The 18842-nt window shown below is 38.7% G+C and overlaps 3 protein-coding genes across 3 annotated transcripts; 2 read left to right on the top strand and 1 right to left on the bottom strand.

The window, feature by feature from the left end:
• Nucleotides 1–379: 379 nt before the first annotated feature.
• Nucleotides 380–5710, bottom strand: manf (mesencephalic astrocyte-derived neurotrophic factor). Its single transcript, XM_042406456.1, has 4 exons — nucleotides 5528–5710; nucleotides 4049–4176; nucleotides 2263–2404; nucleotides 380–915 (listed from the first exon to the last, which is right to left on the bottom strand). Exons 1-4 carry the CDS (start codon nucleotides 5613–5615, stop codon nucleotides 731–733), a joined length of 543 nt encoding a protein of 180 aa, XP_042262390.1. The 5' UTR covers nucleotides 5616–5710; the 3' UTR covers nucleotides 380–730.
• Nucleotides 5711–8525: 2815 nt separating this feature from the next.
• oser1 (oxidative stress responsive serine-rich 1) lies at nucleotides 8526–14375 on the top strand. The gene is made up of 4 exons (XM_042407618.1): nucleotides 8526–9103; nucleotides 10767–10876; nucleotides 12108–12221; nucleotides 12903–14375. The coding sequence occupies exons 2-4, from the start codon at nucleotides 10800–10802 to the stop codon at nucleotides 13834–13836; spliced, it is 1125 nt and encodes a 374-aa protein (XP_042263552.1). The 5' UTR covers nucleotides 8526–9103; nucleotides 10767–10799; the 3' UTR covers nucleotides 13837–14375.
• Nucleotides 14376–17428: 3053 nt separating this feature from the next.
• LOC121893832 (nuclear factor 7, brain-like) lies at nucleotides 17429–18842 on the top strand. The gene has a single exon (XM_042405928.1). It carries the CDS (start codon nucleotides 17429–17431, stop codon nucleotides 18824–18826), a length of 1398 nt encoding a protein of 465 aa, XP_042261862.1. The 3' UTR covers nucleotides 18827–18842.

Here is an 18842-nt window from a genome sequence, read left to right as displayed (position 1 = left end):
CTTCTACACAAAGTCAGCTGAATAAACTAGAACACTGTGAGAGAGACAGACCAGTAATCAGACCAGCTTCTCTATATGTTCAGTTTCCTGACTGTCGAGTAAAAGCGGATGAAACGAGAGTCTCGGCTGAACGTGTCGTCATTCAGCGTTTGTGCGACTTTATAAAAATTCACTCATTAAAGACGAGAAACAGACGTCTTTACTTCCTGTCAGAACATTTAACTCACCGGGATTAAGCATCTCTTCCCGTTAACGTCCCGTCATGTTTGAATAAAGTAAAACCTCCATAATTTAAACAGATAGATGAAGCCTGAAGTGTGAAATATTCCGTGTCTGAAAAGGGCTTTATGTGTGTGTGTGTGTGTGTGTGTGTGTGTGTGTGTCTGCTCCTACTGCAGAACGTCCATCATGAAATGCACCAAATCTTTCATCCTCATCACTGTTTGTTCCTCTTACACCCGACTTCATCCTCATGTGTGTGTATATAAACTAATATCTACACTTCTCAATCTGTGTTGGATTACCAGACGAGTGTTCACCTCCAAAAAAAAAAACCCCAAAAGACTGAGACAAACACCTCCTCTTCCTCCTCCTCCTCCTCCTCCTCCTCCTCTTCCTCCTCCTTCTCTCCGAAATGCATTCTGGTCTGAGTCGAGTCCAAAAGTTGTGTTGTAGTTTGTTTGTTTTGTGTGTTTTTTTTTTGTTTTTTGTTTTTGTTTTTGGCTCCTGGTTACAGGTCTGTCCGTGCTCTGGCGGCCGCGGGGGCGTACTTGGGCATCAGCTCTGTGATTTTACGGATGAAGTCGGACTTTTCGGCGCAGCCTTTACAGGACTCGCCCCACTCCTCCAGGATCTTCTTCAGGTCCTTCACTTTCAGCTTCTTCAGGTCCACCGTGGTCAGGTCCAGCTGCTTGTCTGCATGAGAGACGCCAGGAAACAAAAAAAAAAAGACACAAAGTCAGAAGTCGTCCTACACGTCTCGAGGTGGACGAGCTGAACTGGTCTCTGAGCAGGAAATCACTCGTAACTGGCCGAAAACCATCAGAGTGACGCGGCTACATTTCATCTGCTTCCCTCCATGTTAAAGACTAAAGACTAAAAACAGAGCTGCAATGATCAGTTGGCAACAATTAAATTAAATCGCCAATTATTTTGATAAATCGATCAATCATTGAGTCATTTTTTTAAAGAAGAAAACGTCCAAATTCTCTGATTCCAGCTTCTCAGATGTGAATATGTTCTGTTTTTTTTAGTCCTCTGTTATAATAAACTGAATAACTCTGCGTTGTGGATAAAATAAGATGTTTGAAGACGGCTCTGGGAAACAGAGATCAACATTTTTCACCATTTTATAGACCGAACAACTAATCGATTAATTGAGAAACCAATCGACAGATTAATCGATAATGTACAGAATTGTTAGTTGCAGCTCTGGTGTGGAAATTTACAAGCACTCGGCTTTCTGAACATGATTACAACAGAGCAACAAAAAAACAAAAAAAAAGAGGAAGTAAGAGAGAAAAAAATGAATAAAATAAAACAACAAGTGAAGCAACCTGAGCATCAAACCAGTTTCCCTCCAAAACCTTTAGACGCCGTTTAAAAGACCAAATAAAGTCAGTTTACATTGTTAATTATTAATTAGCATTGTGGGTGTGTGTGATGTGCTGTTGTGTGTAGCTTTGTATTTTGTGCTCTGTGTGGGTTTTTTTTGTTGTTGGGGACGACGGATGCAAATTAGCTTCGAGCTAACTCCGCTGCAGTGCACCTTTAATGTTTAAAACTGCACACTGACTATCTAGCAGTCTGCTCTTTCTTCTGTGCATCACACACTTAATAACACAGAGACGCCGTATAATTATGCAAATAATAAAAGTTTAGGAGAGTTTTTCAAATGAAAAACCCTTAAATGTGTTTCTTTAAAAAGTAGTAACTCAGCCCTTCAAACACGTTCAAAGAACAAAGAGACTTAATGTGTGTTTACATATGTTACTCTAATAATAATAATAATAATAATAATAATAATAATAATAATAATAATAATAATAATAGAGACATTTTAATTATATAGAGGAGAATATGAGGAGCAGCAACGTTTCCTACAGTTTGTTTCATTATTCATACGCAGCGTATAGAGCATAATTATCGTCTTGCATGAATAAGTGAATCTGGAGAAACATCACTGCAGGTTTAAGCTATTATTAATTTCTCATAGAACACATGAAATATGAAGAATACGGCTGTGATAAGTCAGGAACGTACCGTATTTGAGTTCACAGATCTGACCGTCCTTCTTCTTTAGTTTCTCACAGATCTTCTCCACCGGGACGTGATAGCTGAGCGGCTTCGACACCTCGTTGATGATCTTTGTAGCTGCGTCGCTCGTTGCCCCGATGTAGTAACACTAAAGATGTGAAGACCAGAGAGAGAGAAATAATAAACTGACTGTTTTATAGAAGAAAACGTGTGTTCAAGTCTCTGAGTGGCTCCAAAAATACCACAACTAAAAAAAATATACGGAGGACTTTTCACGCTGAGTTCATTAGTTTATTTATCTTCTCTGGTGTCACCATGAAAATATCTGATTATGAACATTATTAGTCCAAACAGTCATGTGTAAAAACAGGCAGAACTTTTGTCAAATTTAGTGCATTATTATTATTATTATTATTATTATTATTAATATCTTAAATTTCAATAACTTGTTAGTAAACAGCTGTTTATTTCAGTTATAGGAAACAAACTGTGAGTTTTAGCTGTAACATATCTGGATTTTATACAGTTATCAGAAATCAGAAAGTGGCTCATAATGAACCAGTTCATCTGTTTTATCATCGTGTTCACACAATATGTTCAGTTTGTGTCCAGATAGAGCGTACTGTCGCTTTAACGTGACCATCCGCTTAGATACTATAATAATAATAATAATAATAATAATAATAATAATAATAATAATAATAATCTGCAACAACATTTAGCATTTTCTCTTACTGCTCTTGACAAGCTAACATTTAAAACTATTAATTTCAGAAAAACAAGTGAAGAAATGTGAATCCTTCTTACTGGTGACACCATTTAACTTCCATACAGTCAGACACAAAGGACCAGATGAATGTAGTGTTTTGTACTTAACATTGATTTTAAGATAATTTAACGCTTTTAAGAGGATTAATACTTGTTTCTGTTCATGTTTTGCAACAGCTGCTGTCGCTATGACAACCACAGACTCATCTGCCTCCAGTTAAACAGCGGAACAGTTTGTTTCTCTGATAACTTTAAGATCCAGATGTCCGATGACTAAAATCCTTCATCTGGTTAAAAGATTCACTTAAAACGACTAAAAAACAACAACATGTAATGTAAAAATGTGGTTTAAAACTGGATAAAAAGTCAGTTTGTGACGGTTTCTGGTGAACAACCACAAAGCCGACTATTTATCATCGTTGCTCGTGCAACAGACGGGTGGAGAGGATACGTCGGCACCGACAGGCGACCGAATCAAACAGCTGTTACTTTGATTCATACAGAATTCTCTGGGTTTTGGAATAATGCAAGTAAACAACTCAACAAAATATATAACATAGGTCTGGTCATTTTAATGTGGAAAAGTTACATATTGAGCTTTTAATAAGTAACAAACTGCTCAGTTTAATCTTTAAAAACTGAATTTAACGTTTTAAATCACATCGCTGCTCATATTGTGCACCAATTCAACAATATATGCTAAAAAATACAAAAACATCCATTTCTTTGTATCATTATATTAAAATCTAATCATGTTTTCTTCCTGTAAGATAAAGTGTAACATGTGCAGGCTTGAATCAACCAATTTAAACCATTAATTTAATGACATCCACCCACCAGTCAATCAGCACAGAGATAAGATTCATTAGGACACGCCCACTTTTCAACATTCAAATCAACTTCCTCCCAACGTTACGTCCCGCCTGTCTGTCCTGTTTCACTTGATAATACATCATGATATGGAGATCAGATCTTCTCTAACCGCCGTTCCATCCGGACTTTAAAACCATCTCCTTCTACTTACAAAGCGGTTTTCTTTGCCTTTGGCGTCTTTGCAGGTCTTTACGAGGGCCTTCTCGATGTCTGCGCTGTTGAAGTTTACGTTGTTGTCCTTTAGTGACTGGTAAAACTTGTCCAGGAAGCTCATGCACACTGAAACGAAACAGAAAACACACATCAAACGACGTTCCAGTTACTGAAGTTACTGAACCGGATATTATCCTGAGAAATGATCTCAAACACATTAGATTAAACAGAACTGATCCACAATGAAGCCAAATATGTACAAATACATGGATGAGAGATTATTTCATGTCTAATCAACAAACACATTCTGCTTATTGCAGCAGAATATAAACAGACTTTTCTGAAAAGTGGCTGCAGATTCGTTTTGAATCATTGAGTCATTTCTTAAGAAGAAAATGTCCAAATTCTCTGATTCCAGCTTCTTAAATGTGAATATTTTCTGGTGTCTTTAGACTCAATGACAGTAAACTGAACATCTTTGAGTTGTGAACAAAACAAGACATTTGACGATTAATTTGATTAGTTGATTGACAGAAAACAAAGTAACTTTTGATAATTGATTCATCAATTTGAGATTTGTTTTTAATTCTTTGCTTCCATCCTCTCAAATGCATGTAGGATAATACATATAATATATATAAATATATTCCATGTGTAAGCAGCATGTTACTGTTGTAGCTGCTGGAGGTGGAGCTAGTTTACACTACTTTATGTACAGTTAGCTAGTTTAGTCCAGTGGTTCCCAACCTAGGGGTCGGGCCCCTCCAAAGGGTCAGCAGATAAATCTGAGGGGTGGTGAGATGATTAATGGGAGAGGAAAGAAGAAAAAACAAAGTTCTGATACACAAATCTGTTTTCAGTTTTTGGACTTTTTCTCTAATCTTTGATTTTTGCTGAAATATTGGATCATTTGAACATTTATTGAAATGAAAGCATGTGAGAAGTTTAGAGGGAAAAATCACTATTTGGTGGAGCTGTTAACAACTCATAGACATGTGAAATGTGACCACGACTACACACTGCTTTTTGTAAGACGTCAAAAGACAAAAAAGGTTGGAAACCACTGGTTTCATCTTTAACAATGTGTTGTATTTGAAAAGCTTGTTATATTATCCATTGTGTCAAATCTTCATCTGAAAAGTAACTAAAGCTGTCAAATAAATGTAGTGGAGTAGAAAGTACAATATTTCCCTCTGAAATGTAGAAAGTAGCATCACATGGAAATACTCAAGTAAAGTACAAGTATCTCAAAACTGTACTGTAATACAGTACTTGAGTAAATGTACTTAGTTACTTTCCACCACTGGAAATATGTCATCCACTTACTCTCCCATCATTACCAGCTGTTTTACACCAGTTAAACCACTGAAAGCTGCGGACTAACATTAATATAATACAGTAGAAGTCGCTGTAGACGCCAGGCAGCCATTCAGAGGATGCTAGCAGTGAGCTAACGGAAGCTAACAGGCGGACGTACCTTCACATTCTCCCTCCTTCAGGGCTCCGGAGGGACCGGGCAGCAGCGTGAGAGCGAGGGCCATCGACAGCCCGCTTAAACGCCACATCTCGGCTGTATGTGTCTCTGATCACCGCTAACTGGAGGACTCGCAGCTCCGTGTGGTTCTCGTTCATGAGCCGCTGCTTCTTCAGCACAGACGCCGGCACAGAGAGCACGCAGGCGCTTCTGATTGTACGGGCTTCCCGGTGCCACGTCACACTATGCTCGGCATCTCATTGGTCAAGAAACCCGACCCTCCTTGTAGTCTCCTACGCGCTTCCCTCTGATTGGACGAAGATGGAAGATTCTGGGGACAACGTCCAGTTGGCGCAGTCTGATTGGGCCAGAGCAGCTCCGTGCTCTCATTATGTATTTGCATTGAGTAATGCTGCGTTCATGTGAAATCAGGAATCATAAATTTACGATTTGTAAATAGCGTTCACGTAAACATTCAAGCCATAACATCGCCTTGGAAACTCGGATTTTTCTAAAAGCGATGATATATTCATCTCTGGCACTAAAATATGTTAGTGTCACATTATATCCATATCTGTAGTGGATATAATGACATTTTATCAATGCATAATATTGTTAGATGACGTGAACGCTCCAACGCTCGCAAGTCATTGACATTGGAATTTTCCCATATGAAATGAACGCGGCATATATTTTTGGCCCAATATTAACAAATAATAAATATAATCTTTATTTTTGCCAAACATTACATCCATAAATATAAATTCACAAAAGCTAACCTGTTGTTTTTTGACAAACATGTTATTTAAAGATAAATTGAAGCACTGCAGATTGTCGATCGTATCAGCATCGTATCTATTTCCTTCTTTTGAATATTCCTTAACCTTTTGTTTTTTATTTATTTTTACTAGTTATTTGTTTATTTATCTTCTGATGTACTTCTTTGATATGTATGCATTGTTTCTTATTTGTCTTGTTGTTTACTCCTGACTCTTTATGTTGTCTGTATGTTGACTTTGCCAAATAAAGTTGTGTAAAAATGAGAACGTAGTCACTGTCCTCAGTGTAATGTCATACTGTAACTTTTATTTAGTCCTTATGTGATGTGTTCAGTTCAAATTTGACCCATTTTTACATTTGACAACAGTATAAACACCTGAAACATTTTTGCCCTGAAATTGTACGACTTTTCCTAAAGTGACAGAAAATATACGAAATAGAAAAATTTCAACTTTGTTTTATTTTTGTGCAACTGATATACATATTTGTACATACTAAAGAGGGTGTTCCTGGTTAAATTTGACACGTATTTATTCAGAAATTCAAAAATCATCATTCAAAGATATTGTTGCATTCTGCACAATCGAACATTCATTGAAATCATTTTATGATTTGTTTTATGTAACAACTGTAGGATTATAAATGTTTTTCTCCATAAAGAATACACTCTCTCTGCTCTCTGAAAGCTTCAATATGGATTAATCACCCATTTATAAATGACTGATGAGGTATTTATGTATGAAAAATAGATTTGTGGTTCAGATGTTTGGTATATATAATAAATATGAGGGGATGATGTGAAGGATCAGAATATGAACAGCATGAAAGGGTTAAATCATCTTTCTACCACACACTTCAGCAATATTAAAGATAGAGATAGATAGATTAGAAAATGTTTAAAAACGTCAGGGTGTCATTTTATTTACAGTTTATTGATTGTTTATATGCTGACATTGATATTTGAGAATGAGAGAAGCCATAAATGAAATGTTTTCCTCAGAAGATCAATAATAATATTAACATGATTTATTCTGCAACCTGAAAATGTTAATTAAAAATCTTATTGTGTCAAAATCTCACAGTCACTCTATTTGACTGTTTTTTTGTTTTGATCTATTTATTTTTTTATTTTGCATGTATTGTTGTTTTCCTGTTTCGTCACTAGATGGCACTGTTGCAGTGTTTGTGTATTACTCTTGATTTCAGCTATAAAGTTATGTTTATGTGTGTCTCTTTAATTTTTCTTCCCGTGGTACATTTCGTTAGAGGAGGAAGTATTAATAGCAATTAAAGAAATCTCTGTATGAGGCTGATTAGCTGCTGTGATGCGTTCAGTAATCATCTACAGAAACCACTTATGTGTCCCCACATTACAGACAGCAATAATAATTATGTTATGTTAAGAAACCCTTAACTAATTAGAGTAAGGCTCTCTGACAGGCCAGGTTGTGTTTATATACTGTGTGTGTGTGTCAATTTTCTTAATGTTACTTGAACTAATTAATATTGTTTATATAATAGTGTCTAAAAACTCTGTTTGCACAAGAATTTAAAGTTCCCTCTCTTCTATTATTGTATGAACATATGTGATGTTGATTTTGATATATGCGATGATGAATCTGATGTAATGTTTAATATATGTTGATATATGTTTTGATCTTTGATGTATTGTTTCTGAGATATGACCTTTGTACTCCTGCTCTTTTTGATGTACTCTATTGAACTGTTAATTGCTCTGAGATGTTAATCACCCTGCGTGGGTTGGATGGTTATCCACACCTGTCATCATAGAGCTGTCAGCCTATTGGTGTGCATGGATGTATAAATATGGGTGTGTTTTCCATTTTTACAAATCATTTTGACCTGATGAAGATAAAACATTGTTATGATTATATTTTGTGGCTTCCACTGCAACCTCAATAATGAACATAAAGTAGAATTATGATCTTTCTAATAATGTCAGAAAAGACTGAACATGTGTAAGCTTTATAAAAGTAGAATTTATGGCAGAGCTGTTGTGTTGGATGGCATTAGATTGCACAGGTGTTCCTAATAAAGAGCTCGGTGATATCTTAATTAATAGTAAATTATCTTGGCTGGAAGGCTGGTTGATTCTAGTTGGTTCTGTGAGTTTGTGTCTTAATCTGTTGGCAGGAAAGTGCATGTGAAGAGGAGAGAAGTTCTCATATGGATCCTATTAACTGTGCCAAGCTTTGTTCTCCTGCACACGGCTGCATGCTGCCTGTTATATAACGGTGACGTAATTCTGACAGAACTCACGTCCTTGGCCTGAAAACTCTGAAACATGAAAAGTATTTAATGCTATTACATAAAGCCGCGGTGAGTTCAGCTGCTGTGTGAAAATATAATGTTAGTTTGAACATTTTCTAACTTGCAGGGTCGACATAAATAGCGGGGAGTGACGTCAGTGTGGGTTTTTTGGCCGGTGACGTCAGCAGCGCTGCGCGTTGTTGCAGAGTCACTGCGACCGTTTCGACTGTAAACAAGGCTGAGGACAGAAAAGTCGCGTATTAGGCCTTAAAATCTGCGCTGTTTATCTCTGTCGTTGTTCACGATTAATATTAATCCGCGATTGATACCGTGAGACGAGTCTGGACATCCGCGTGCCGTGTCTTTATTAAAGGTGCAGGTCGTGTTTTCGAGGAGAACCAGTCAGTCCCTGAAGCTAGCATTAGCTTAGCCTCACTGGCTAGTCAACATCTGAGGGCCTGTTGCGAGTGAAACGCCCTTTATGCCCTGGGTATATCTTTCTTCACTGCGACCAGGATATCCTTAACCGTGAGTATCACCACCATTGTGTTTTTGTAAGATTTCAAAACTGCTCGGAACCGTTAACAATTAAAACCTACGTCCCGTGGCTAACTAGCCTGTTAGCCTAGCAGCTAACACAAGCGTTAGCCAGAAGGGTGGGAGGTGCTGATGTTTACAAGCAGAACTGGCCAATGTTGTCGCTGTTGTTTTGTGTAAGGATTATCGAATATATCTGTAATATCTCCACTGAAATATAATCTTTAAACACTACAAATGTTTGGCTACAATTTATTTCACGTCTTGTGTTTTGTAGTTATTTTTGGCTCCAGAAACGTGTTTGCTCATCATTCACAGGATGTGAGTCAGAATTAACAGTCTGGACAATTATACATGAGGAAATTGACAATCAATATATCTGACTATATTCCTGTTTTAGAGCACAGATTTACAGTCATTCCAATATGTCTTAAACCAGCAGTCAGGTGTCCATATGAGTAATGAAAGAGGTTTTTCCTTGCTGTAATCATTCCTCCTGTTCATACTGGATATTAAAAGATCCTTCAAATGTGCTTTCAATGGAAGTGATGGAGGCCAAAATCCACAGTGTGTCCACACAGTCATTTAAAAGTTGATGTGAAGCTTATATTCAGCTTCAGCAGTCTGAGTTATTCATAGCAAGTGGATATTTGAGACATTTACAGTCTTTTTAGCATCAAATTCCCTCTTTGTGTTTCCCTGTTGAGCTGCAGGTGGAAGTATAGTAACAAAAAGAGGAACATTGGCACTAAAAAGACTGTAACGTTGAAAGATATCTACTTGATTTGACTCATTTGGACGCTGAAGCTTCATATTAGCTTCAGATAAACTTTAAATACATTTTTACACACAAGGAGGACTGTTGATTTTGTCCCCCATCACTTCCATTGTAAGGTCATTATGAAGGGATCTTCTAATGGTCAGTATGAACAGGAGGAATGATTACAGCAAGAAAAACATGTTTAAACGTGTTTAAAGACAGATTCTGATCCTTGTTTGCCAAAGCCCAAGATGACGTCTTCAAATGTTTTGTTTCTATTCAGTTTATTATCATAGACGACTAAAGAAACCAGAAAATATTCACATTTGAGAAGCTGGAATCAGAGAATTCATCCATTCAAAACAATGAATCAATTATCAAATAGTTGACGATTATTTAGTAGCTGGCAACTAAGTGATTAATCAATCAACTAATTGTTGCAGCTTTACTTTAGTGATGACAGCACTAATAATGATAATAGCCATTTCCAATAAGCAAACAGGAAGACTCACATCTAGATGAGTTAATTACAGAGTATGTATGTAATAGTAATTGTAATGTATTTCACATTATTGTAGAGCAGCAGAGAAACACCATTTCTAAAAGAGATGAGAGACTGAGCACATCTCAGGTGCTCTGAGAAAAAAATCAATAAATAATATTAGAAGCAGATGAGCTGAGAGGTCTGACATATATATGATGGGACAAGGCCGTTCAGACCTTTATAGACAAGCTGAAGAACCATAACGTCTATTCAAGTACGCACTGGAAGCCAGTGTAGTGATTTGAGGACAGGTGTAACTTGCTCTGTTCACTGTTAGCCAACCAGCAGCCTATAACTGCATTATAATCCATACTTCAGTGCTGAATCACTGTTGTGTGTTTGTGCTTTAGCTGGGTGGCTGGTCAGAGCGGCCTCCTCCCACCATGGAGGCAGGAGGGAAGGACTGCGAAGAGGAGACGCTGCAGACTGCCTTTAAGAAGCTGAGGGTGGATGCTGAGAGGTAAATATGAGCAAACCGCGCCGACCGAACCTCTGCTTTCTATCTACACTCTTGTTTTCTGCTGCTGTCACGGTCGTTTGTCGTCACCACATACCGTAAAATGCCGGCTAATGACATCATCAGTGACGGTACGGTCATGATAAACCCGATGAAGTCATGAAATTTGAAAAATGCCATTTCCAGGTCGGGATAAAAGTACAAACCCAAAAGGTTTTTTGGAAAAGTCATGAAAAGAGCTGCACAGATATTTTTAGGAATATTAGTTTTAAATGTGACAGGTGTTTTATTTTGAAATTATCAAATTTATCTCTGTGTGAGAGTTTCATACAAAAACGATTCAAAGTGATTTACAGAAAACAGTAGAAAATAAGTTATTACTTCAATAAAGAAAGTATACATGTATAAAAACTCACACAAAACTAATTAAAAATTAAAATGTCAAAACCTTGAGGAATCTAATTTTGTAGCTAAGATTTAATTACAGTAAGATTTAAATCATTAATTTGGACACCAAGAGTTAATAGAATGAAAACTTGTTTTTCCCTTATTTAACGAGAGACCTGGCAAAGTGGGCAACAGAAACAGTTACCAGTTAAACCAGTTAATATGCACTAAAACAGTACAGACAGAATCCAATGCAAGATGTATAAACAGGTAGATTTTCAAATAAAGAAAAAACACTAAATTTAAGAGCAACCACTGATGTGATCAAGTCACCACAGTACAATTCTTATGAAAAAATCCATAAAATATAATATAAATTATCCGACTGCATTCAAATGTATTTTTAAATGATTAAAGTTGCCATCTGGAGGATCTCCGTTTCGTTCTCTTTGGCGCCACCATGTGGCAATAAGCAGTAATTGCTGGTGTGTTGTTCTTTTGTGCAAATAACATTAATAAATTACTCTTACTGGCTTTTGTACTTGCAACGCTTTTATTGCACTTACGGTATTTTAACAAGTGTAGTTGTCTCTCAGACGGAGAGGATACAACACGACGCAGCAGAGACTGTTTATTTATGTTGTTTATCTCATTTTTGTGCTCTCGTTTCATTTCAGCTCATTGTGAGTCTCGACTATGTTTTGCTGCCGTTTATGGTTGCGTTGCGAGGAGCAGCGAGGGGGCGGGGCTCAGTCCTCCGTGTGTGTGTGTGATGCTGATGGTTCGGTGTTACTAAATGACATTCTTGCTCTGACAGAGTCCCTATAAGTTTCTCTCTTGTCTCCAGTGTCCCCGGAGCTGTGAGCGTTTCCGAGGCGTTGGCTCCCAGAGCGTCTCGAGCTTGTCTCGACAACAGCGGAGCGAAGCCCAAACTCAGCTGCCCCAAGGACAACTGGCATGGGTAGGTGGAGGTAGATGTGTCGTCTCGTGAACAGAAGGTTAAACTTTCAGGCTGTGGAATATGTTTCTTCTTCAGTCTCGGCAACAGAAATAAATCAGTGATCTTCTCAACCAAATGGTTTGACTGTACTGGGTGGATTTCCCACTTGAGAAACTGGGAATAACGAACTGTGTGGCACTCTGTGACTTCCTCTGTTGTCTTAAATGTCGATACAGTCGATCACACAGTTGTTGTCATTAATTTATACGTACGCTGATTCTGTCAGACGTCACGATCATAAAATAATGATTTGTGAACAGAAAAGAGGACGCAGAAGAAGAGATTTAACTTTCTCTCAGTTGTTCTGGTGTCTCACTGTGGATATTGATGTTTATGAAAACAACCTGGAAACACTACTGTAGATACATGTTTTCACATAAGAACAGTCCTACTGGTTAAGATCCATTCCACATAACCATTGTTGCCAGCTCTCTCTCTAGTCCTGTGTTTCCTGTCTTTATCTTGACTGTCACTATCAAGAAAAACAAAATGAAGATATAACAGTTTTAATAATAAGATGTAGACGTTTCTTACATTATTTTAAAGACTGTGATTGCTACATCATGTTATTTTTCCCCCATTGTTCCCTTTCCTCTTTTTCTCTTCTTCTGTTCCTCTTCCTGTTTCTTCTTCTATGTTTAGCTGCATGAGGAAAACATCTCGAGGAGCATCCAGAACCCAACGGCGTCGGAGGTCCAAGTCCCCCATCCTCCACCCCCCGAAGTTCACCTACTGCAGCACCTCTGCAGCCTCTGCACTGTCGCCCCCTAGTGTCTGCCTGAAGCACCAGCGCCTGGCCATGCCAGAGCCTGCGGAGCCTCATCCCGCAGTCGATGGAAGAACGACCTCCTCTGTCGCCGTCACTGCCCAGAAAGAGCTCTCTCCTTCGGGCACCGCGGGCCACATTTCTCCCGTGGTGTTCGGAGCTGGAGCCGTGGTTTCCTCACCATCATTACAAGAGATCCCTGTTGTCATTACTACTGCTGCGACGTCATCCAGGCAGGATGGAGGAAGCTCTGGAGATGTTCAATCGAGCGAGGGGAACGGCTCGGAGAAAAGCGCCTGTGACGGAGCGGAATCCAGAGCGGGAGCACCCGCGGAAGCCGCCGACTTCCGAGCTCTATCCAAGCTGCACAGCAGCGGTTCGGCAGAAGGCCCCCACATTCCCTGCTCCTCCTGTGCTCAGAGAAATCGCTCCGATTCCCCAAAAGGCCCTAAAGAGAGTACGCAGGGGGCCGAGTCTCAGTGCCAGTGCCAGCCCACCCATCACCTGAGCTGGAACGGCGTGGAGGTGTACTCCTTCACGGGGCTTCGCAACGTCATCTCAGAGTGCGAGAGGAGCCTGCCGAGCCAAGATGCACCCAGAACTCTCAGCGCCAACAGTAACGCCGCCGCAGCTTCGTCGCCTTCATCGTCATCGTCTCCGGCGTTGTCGTCAGGTTCCCCACGCTCGTGCTCGGAGCAGGCGCGAGCCTACGTCGATGACATCACAATAGAGGACCTTTCTGGCTACATGGAGTATTATCTATACATCCCCAAGAAGATGTCACACATGGCTGAGATGATGTACACTTAAATAAATATTATTATTATTATTATTATTATTATTATTATTATATCAGATAAGGAAATAATAAGATAAAGAGGTTTTTTTTTTCTGTTGTTGATGGAAAAGGCAGCCTCAGAGGAATGTCAGTAGTGGGTAGACGAATGAGTCAGGCATGAAAGTTGTAATTTAAATATACAACGTTAACTGATTTCTAACCCAGGTTGAAATGTTTCCATTTCCCTGCCCTCTCTTTAAACCTTCCCTTCATTTTACTAGAACTGACAGAAACACAGGACCGCCAACTATTACTCATTAGTTCTGACTTTCTCCGCCTCCTTTTTTTTTTTTTTTTGTGCTACATGGATCATTTGTTTTATTGATTTTTTTCAGTTTACAACAAATAAAGTTGCCAAAGCTCTTGGTGCAGTCTTGCAGAAGGAGATAATAGTAGGAATATGCAAACTTGTAATGCCAAGTGTGATTATGTTTGTGGTGTTGTGACCTTCAAAGTCACCTGTCTGGATTTCATTTCACTCAATAAAAGAAGCAAACTGTTTTTGTGGAAATGTTTGTCATCATTTCTTCCGTTAAATTAGATACACAACAGCTTCTATTCCTGAAACACCTTCTCATCTAACTCATCCAGAAAGCAAATATGTTTATTTTTAAAAATGTTGAACTTGTTCTTTAGTGTTTTCTACATACTATAAACAATACGTGCTGATGAAAATACTCCACAAGATGTGCAGTGCTGGAAGAAGTACTCAGATTCTTTCAGTAAAAGTACCAATACAGCAATGTAAAAATACTACATATTACAAGTAAAAGTCCTGCATGAAAAATCCTTCTACAGTAAAAGTACATAAGTATTATGAGCTTGATGTAGTTAAAGTATTGCAGTAAAAGTACATAAGTATTATGAGCTTGATGTAGTTAAAGTATTGCAGTAAAAGTACATAAGTATTATGAGCTTGATGTAGTTAAAGTATTGCAGTAAAAGTAGTGGTTTGGTCCCTCTGACTGATATATTATTATATATGACATCATTAGATTATTAATAGTGAAGCATCAGTGTTAGAGCAGCATGTTACTGTTGTAGCTGCTGGAGGTGGAGCTAGTTTACACTACTTTATATACAGTTAGCTAGTTTAGTCCAGTGGTTCCCAACCTAGGGGTCGGGCCCCTCCAAAGGGTCAGCAGATAAATCTGAGGGGTCGTGAGATGATTAATGGGAGAGGAAAGAAGAAAAAACAAAGTTCTGATACACAAATCTGTTTTCAGTTTTTCACTATTTGGTGATAGCATATTTCATTCTTGCCTCTCAGATAAGAATTGTAATGAAAGTAAAGTTTGCCTTTGCTTTTACAAGAAATATAGGCCCCTAACAATAACGATAAGGTGACAGAGGCAGGAAGTACAACATGTAATAAACATTTCTTCATTTGTGGTAAACACTTCTGTGAATATTCTCTTGAGAAAGTTTCACTCTGCAAAAGGAAAGTCAGATCTTCAGAAAATCAGGTTGTGTGGTTTTCACTCTGTGCTGTAGTTGCTTTTTGACCTATCAAGGATGAGATGTAAACATAGAAATTAGATGAACTTTTTAATATTGTGCTTCTATAATTACAGTAATAACTAAGTTTAAGAAGGTTTATCTTGCTGGAGCAGAAGGAAGCACATCTCCCATCATAGATGTAGATTGTGTTATGTGGTGTTTTCTACTTGTATATATTTTTGGAGGTGGTCTGATGCTTCGAGTCTGTGCTCACGTAGAGTGTCCCTGAATGAGGAAACCAAGCAAGAGAGCGGGGGTGGGTCGGTGGTGCCTGTACAAAACAAAACTGAAAGATGACAAGAAGTGGTGGTTTGTGAAAGATGGAAGTAACTTTTTAAGGGGGGACTGGACATTCAAGAAGAAGAAGAAGAAAAAGCAAGCTGAGTTCAAAACAGCAGACAGAAACTTGATCTGGAAACTGACCGGCAACCTTTAGTTGAAGTGTAAGATGGAATAATTTAAATGTATCCTGAATATGAACGCTGAATCCTGCTTGGTGAGTTTTAAAATTAAAAAAACACATTTATCTGTGCTCAAGTATAAAATCCCTCAATATTGGTGGTCTTTAAATTATATATGTAATTCTCTTTGTCTCTGCATTTTGGTGAGGTTGAATTTGGGAAGATTACCTTTTGCACTCCTTGCTGTTCATCCCTTCTGAAGTTCATTTGAAATGTATTATTATTATCCACAAGTTGTTTACATCTGTGGAAATAAACTGTCAAGAAAATGGTAAATTAATGGGTATGTTCCTCTGTTAATAAGGACACTTAAGCCATAAGTAAATGTTGTAAGTTAAGACTAATTTTTAAAGAAGGAGAGACTTCAAGATGCATTTTTAATGGCAGGAAAAAGGTATTGAACAGCTGAATATTAATACATTATAACAGCAAAAAGCAACACTTGCTGCAAATAAGGTGAGAGAGGAATGCCGGCAGAAAACTGCTGATTGTGTAAATTTGTCAATTAAAAAACTGTTTTGTAATTAGTTAATTTACTTATTTCACCACTCAATGCTCTCTCCGTGTCTCCCACATCCAGAGCTCTTAAACTTTAAACTTGATGCAGCAGATTGAAACATTATACTCAAAAAGTGCATTCAGGTCTAACTCCGTCCCATAATGAAGGATAAGTGTAAATCACTTTAGGTTTTGGCCAAATCAAAGTGAAATTAATATTATAGATTAAATGTTATCTGTGATAAATACCAATAGACTAATCAATCTTATTTTATTTGTTTTGTACAAAGTATTTTTTCATTAGTTTTCAGTTTTTCATTATTTTTAAAAAAAAATTTGAAATAAACTTTGATATATTGTAACAAACTCCCATCCCATAAGTAACCCTAACCTATTGCACCAGTACAAATTTACAGTATGACATATAAAATCAATGGTAAGTACGATAAAAGACTAATCAATTTTCTAATCAGTGTTCTAATAGCTGCAGTACCAGCATTGTTAAACAACTTGGCAGCAAATCAGGTAGTTAGTGAAAGGACGGCGCTTTTTATTGCCAATTTAACCCAAAACTCGGAACATAACCTGCTCCAGACCAGGTTAAGTTTGCATTTGGTGATCTAGCCAAGTTAAAAGAGAGACACCTTTGTGACATTGAAAACCCTGGCTTGAGACTCAACATACCTCGCTATCACACTAATCTCGCTTTGTAGTACAACCCTCAGGTAACAACAGAGTGGTATTAAGTTTCCAACAGCAAGTTTTCATAGTAACATCTCCAGAAGGGAGGTGCACCCATCAAGTCTGCAGGAGCCCAGCAGACACTCAGCATTGATACAGTTTTATTGGTTGCAATATACGCTGTATGCATTTAAAATGTAAATATTCTTTGAATGTTTGCCTGCTTTATTTTGCCTAATGTCTTAGAGTGGAAGGAAAAGTTTTTGCAAGTGTTGCAATATAGGGAATTTAAGATACAGTGATTCACAACTTAAAATGAATGTGGGTGGAGGGTAAATGTCAGTGAGGTTAGTAGAGGAGGGAGGGGAGCCATGACTGACTGTACTTTCTGTCTGCTGTGTTTTCAGCTTCACTCGGAGTCAAAATGGCTTCCAGATCAGAGGAGGATCTCTGCTGTCAGGTCTGTCATGACGTCTTTAGAGATCTTGTTGTTCTGTCATGTAGCCACAGCTTCTGTAAAGACTGTCTGAAGAGCTGGTGGAGAGAGAAACCAATACATGAGTGTCCAGTTTGTAAGAGAAGATCCTCAAAGGGAGAACCACCTCTTAGTCTGGTGTTAAAGAACCTGTGTGAGTCCTTCTTACAGGACAGAGATCAGAGAGCTTCAGAGGCTCTCTGCAGTCTGCACTCTGAGAAACTCAAACTCTTCTGTCTGGACCATCAGCAGCCGGTGTGTCGCATCTGCAGAGATTCAGAAAAACACACCAACCACAGATTGAGACCCGTTGATGAAGCTGCACGACAACACAAGAAGGAACTTGAGGAAACTCTGAAGCCCTTAAAAGAGAAGTTAAAGGTTTGTGAACAAGTTAAAGTGAAGTTTGATCAAACAGCAGAACACATTAAGGTCCAGGCCCGACATACAGAGAGGCAGATTAAGGAGCAGTTTAAGAAGCTTCACCAGTTTCTAGTAGAGGAAGAAGAGGCCAGGATGGCTGTTCTGAGGGAGGAAGAGGAGAAGAAGAGTCAGATGATGAAGGAGAAGATGGAGGCTCTGAGCAGAGAGATAGCAGCTCTTTCACACACAGTCAGAGCCACAGAGGAGGAGCTGAAAGCTGAAGACGTCTCATTCCTGCACAACTACAAGGCTGCAGTGGAAAGAGTCCAGCGCTGCCCCCTGCTGGATGATCCACAGCTGCTCTCAGGAGCTCTGATAGACCAGCCCAAACACCTGGGCAACCTGACCTTCAACATCTGGAACAACATGAAGGAGATGGTCTCCTACACTCCTGTCATTCTGGATGCAAACACTGTTTATCCAGAACTCATCCTGTCTGAAGATCTGACCAGTGTGAGATTTGGAGGAGAGAAACAGCAGCTTCCTGATAATCCAGAGAGGTTTAACACCATTTCCTCTGTCCTGGGCTCTGAGGGCTTTAACTCAGGGACTCACAGCTGGGATGTCGAGGTTGGAGACAATACATACTGGACACTAGGTGTGTTATCAGAGTCTGTCCAGAGGAAGGGAATCATACAGTCTGGATTATGGACAATATATTTCTATAATGATAAATACTCAGCATGGTCATCATCAGCCTCCCCCACTGATCTCTCAGTGAAGAAGAAGCTCCAGAGGATCAGAGTGAATCTGGACTGGAACAAAAGAAATCTGTCGTTCTCTGATCCTGATACTGACACACAAATACACAGCTTCACACACACTTTCACTGACAGACTGTTTCCATACATTTACACTTGGGATAAAGTCCCACTAAAGATTTTGCCACTGAAGGTTTCTGTGACAGTAGAACAGAGCAGTTAGAGACAATGATGATGGT

The sequence above is a fragment of the Thunnus maccoyii genome, chromosome 3 (assembly GCF_910596095.1).
Source record: "Thunnus maccoyii chromosome 3, fThuMac1.1, whole genome shotgun sequence".
Lineage (NCBI taxonomy): Eukaryota > Metazoa > Chordata > Actinopteri > Scombriformes > Scombridae > Thunnus > Thunnus maccoyii.
Note: the sequence above shows the minus strand (reverse complement) of the source record. Positions and strands in the feature narration are given on the sequence as shown.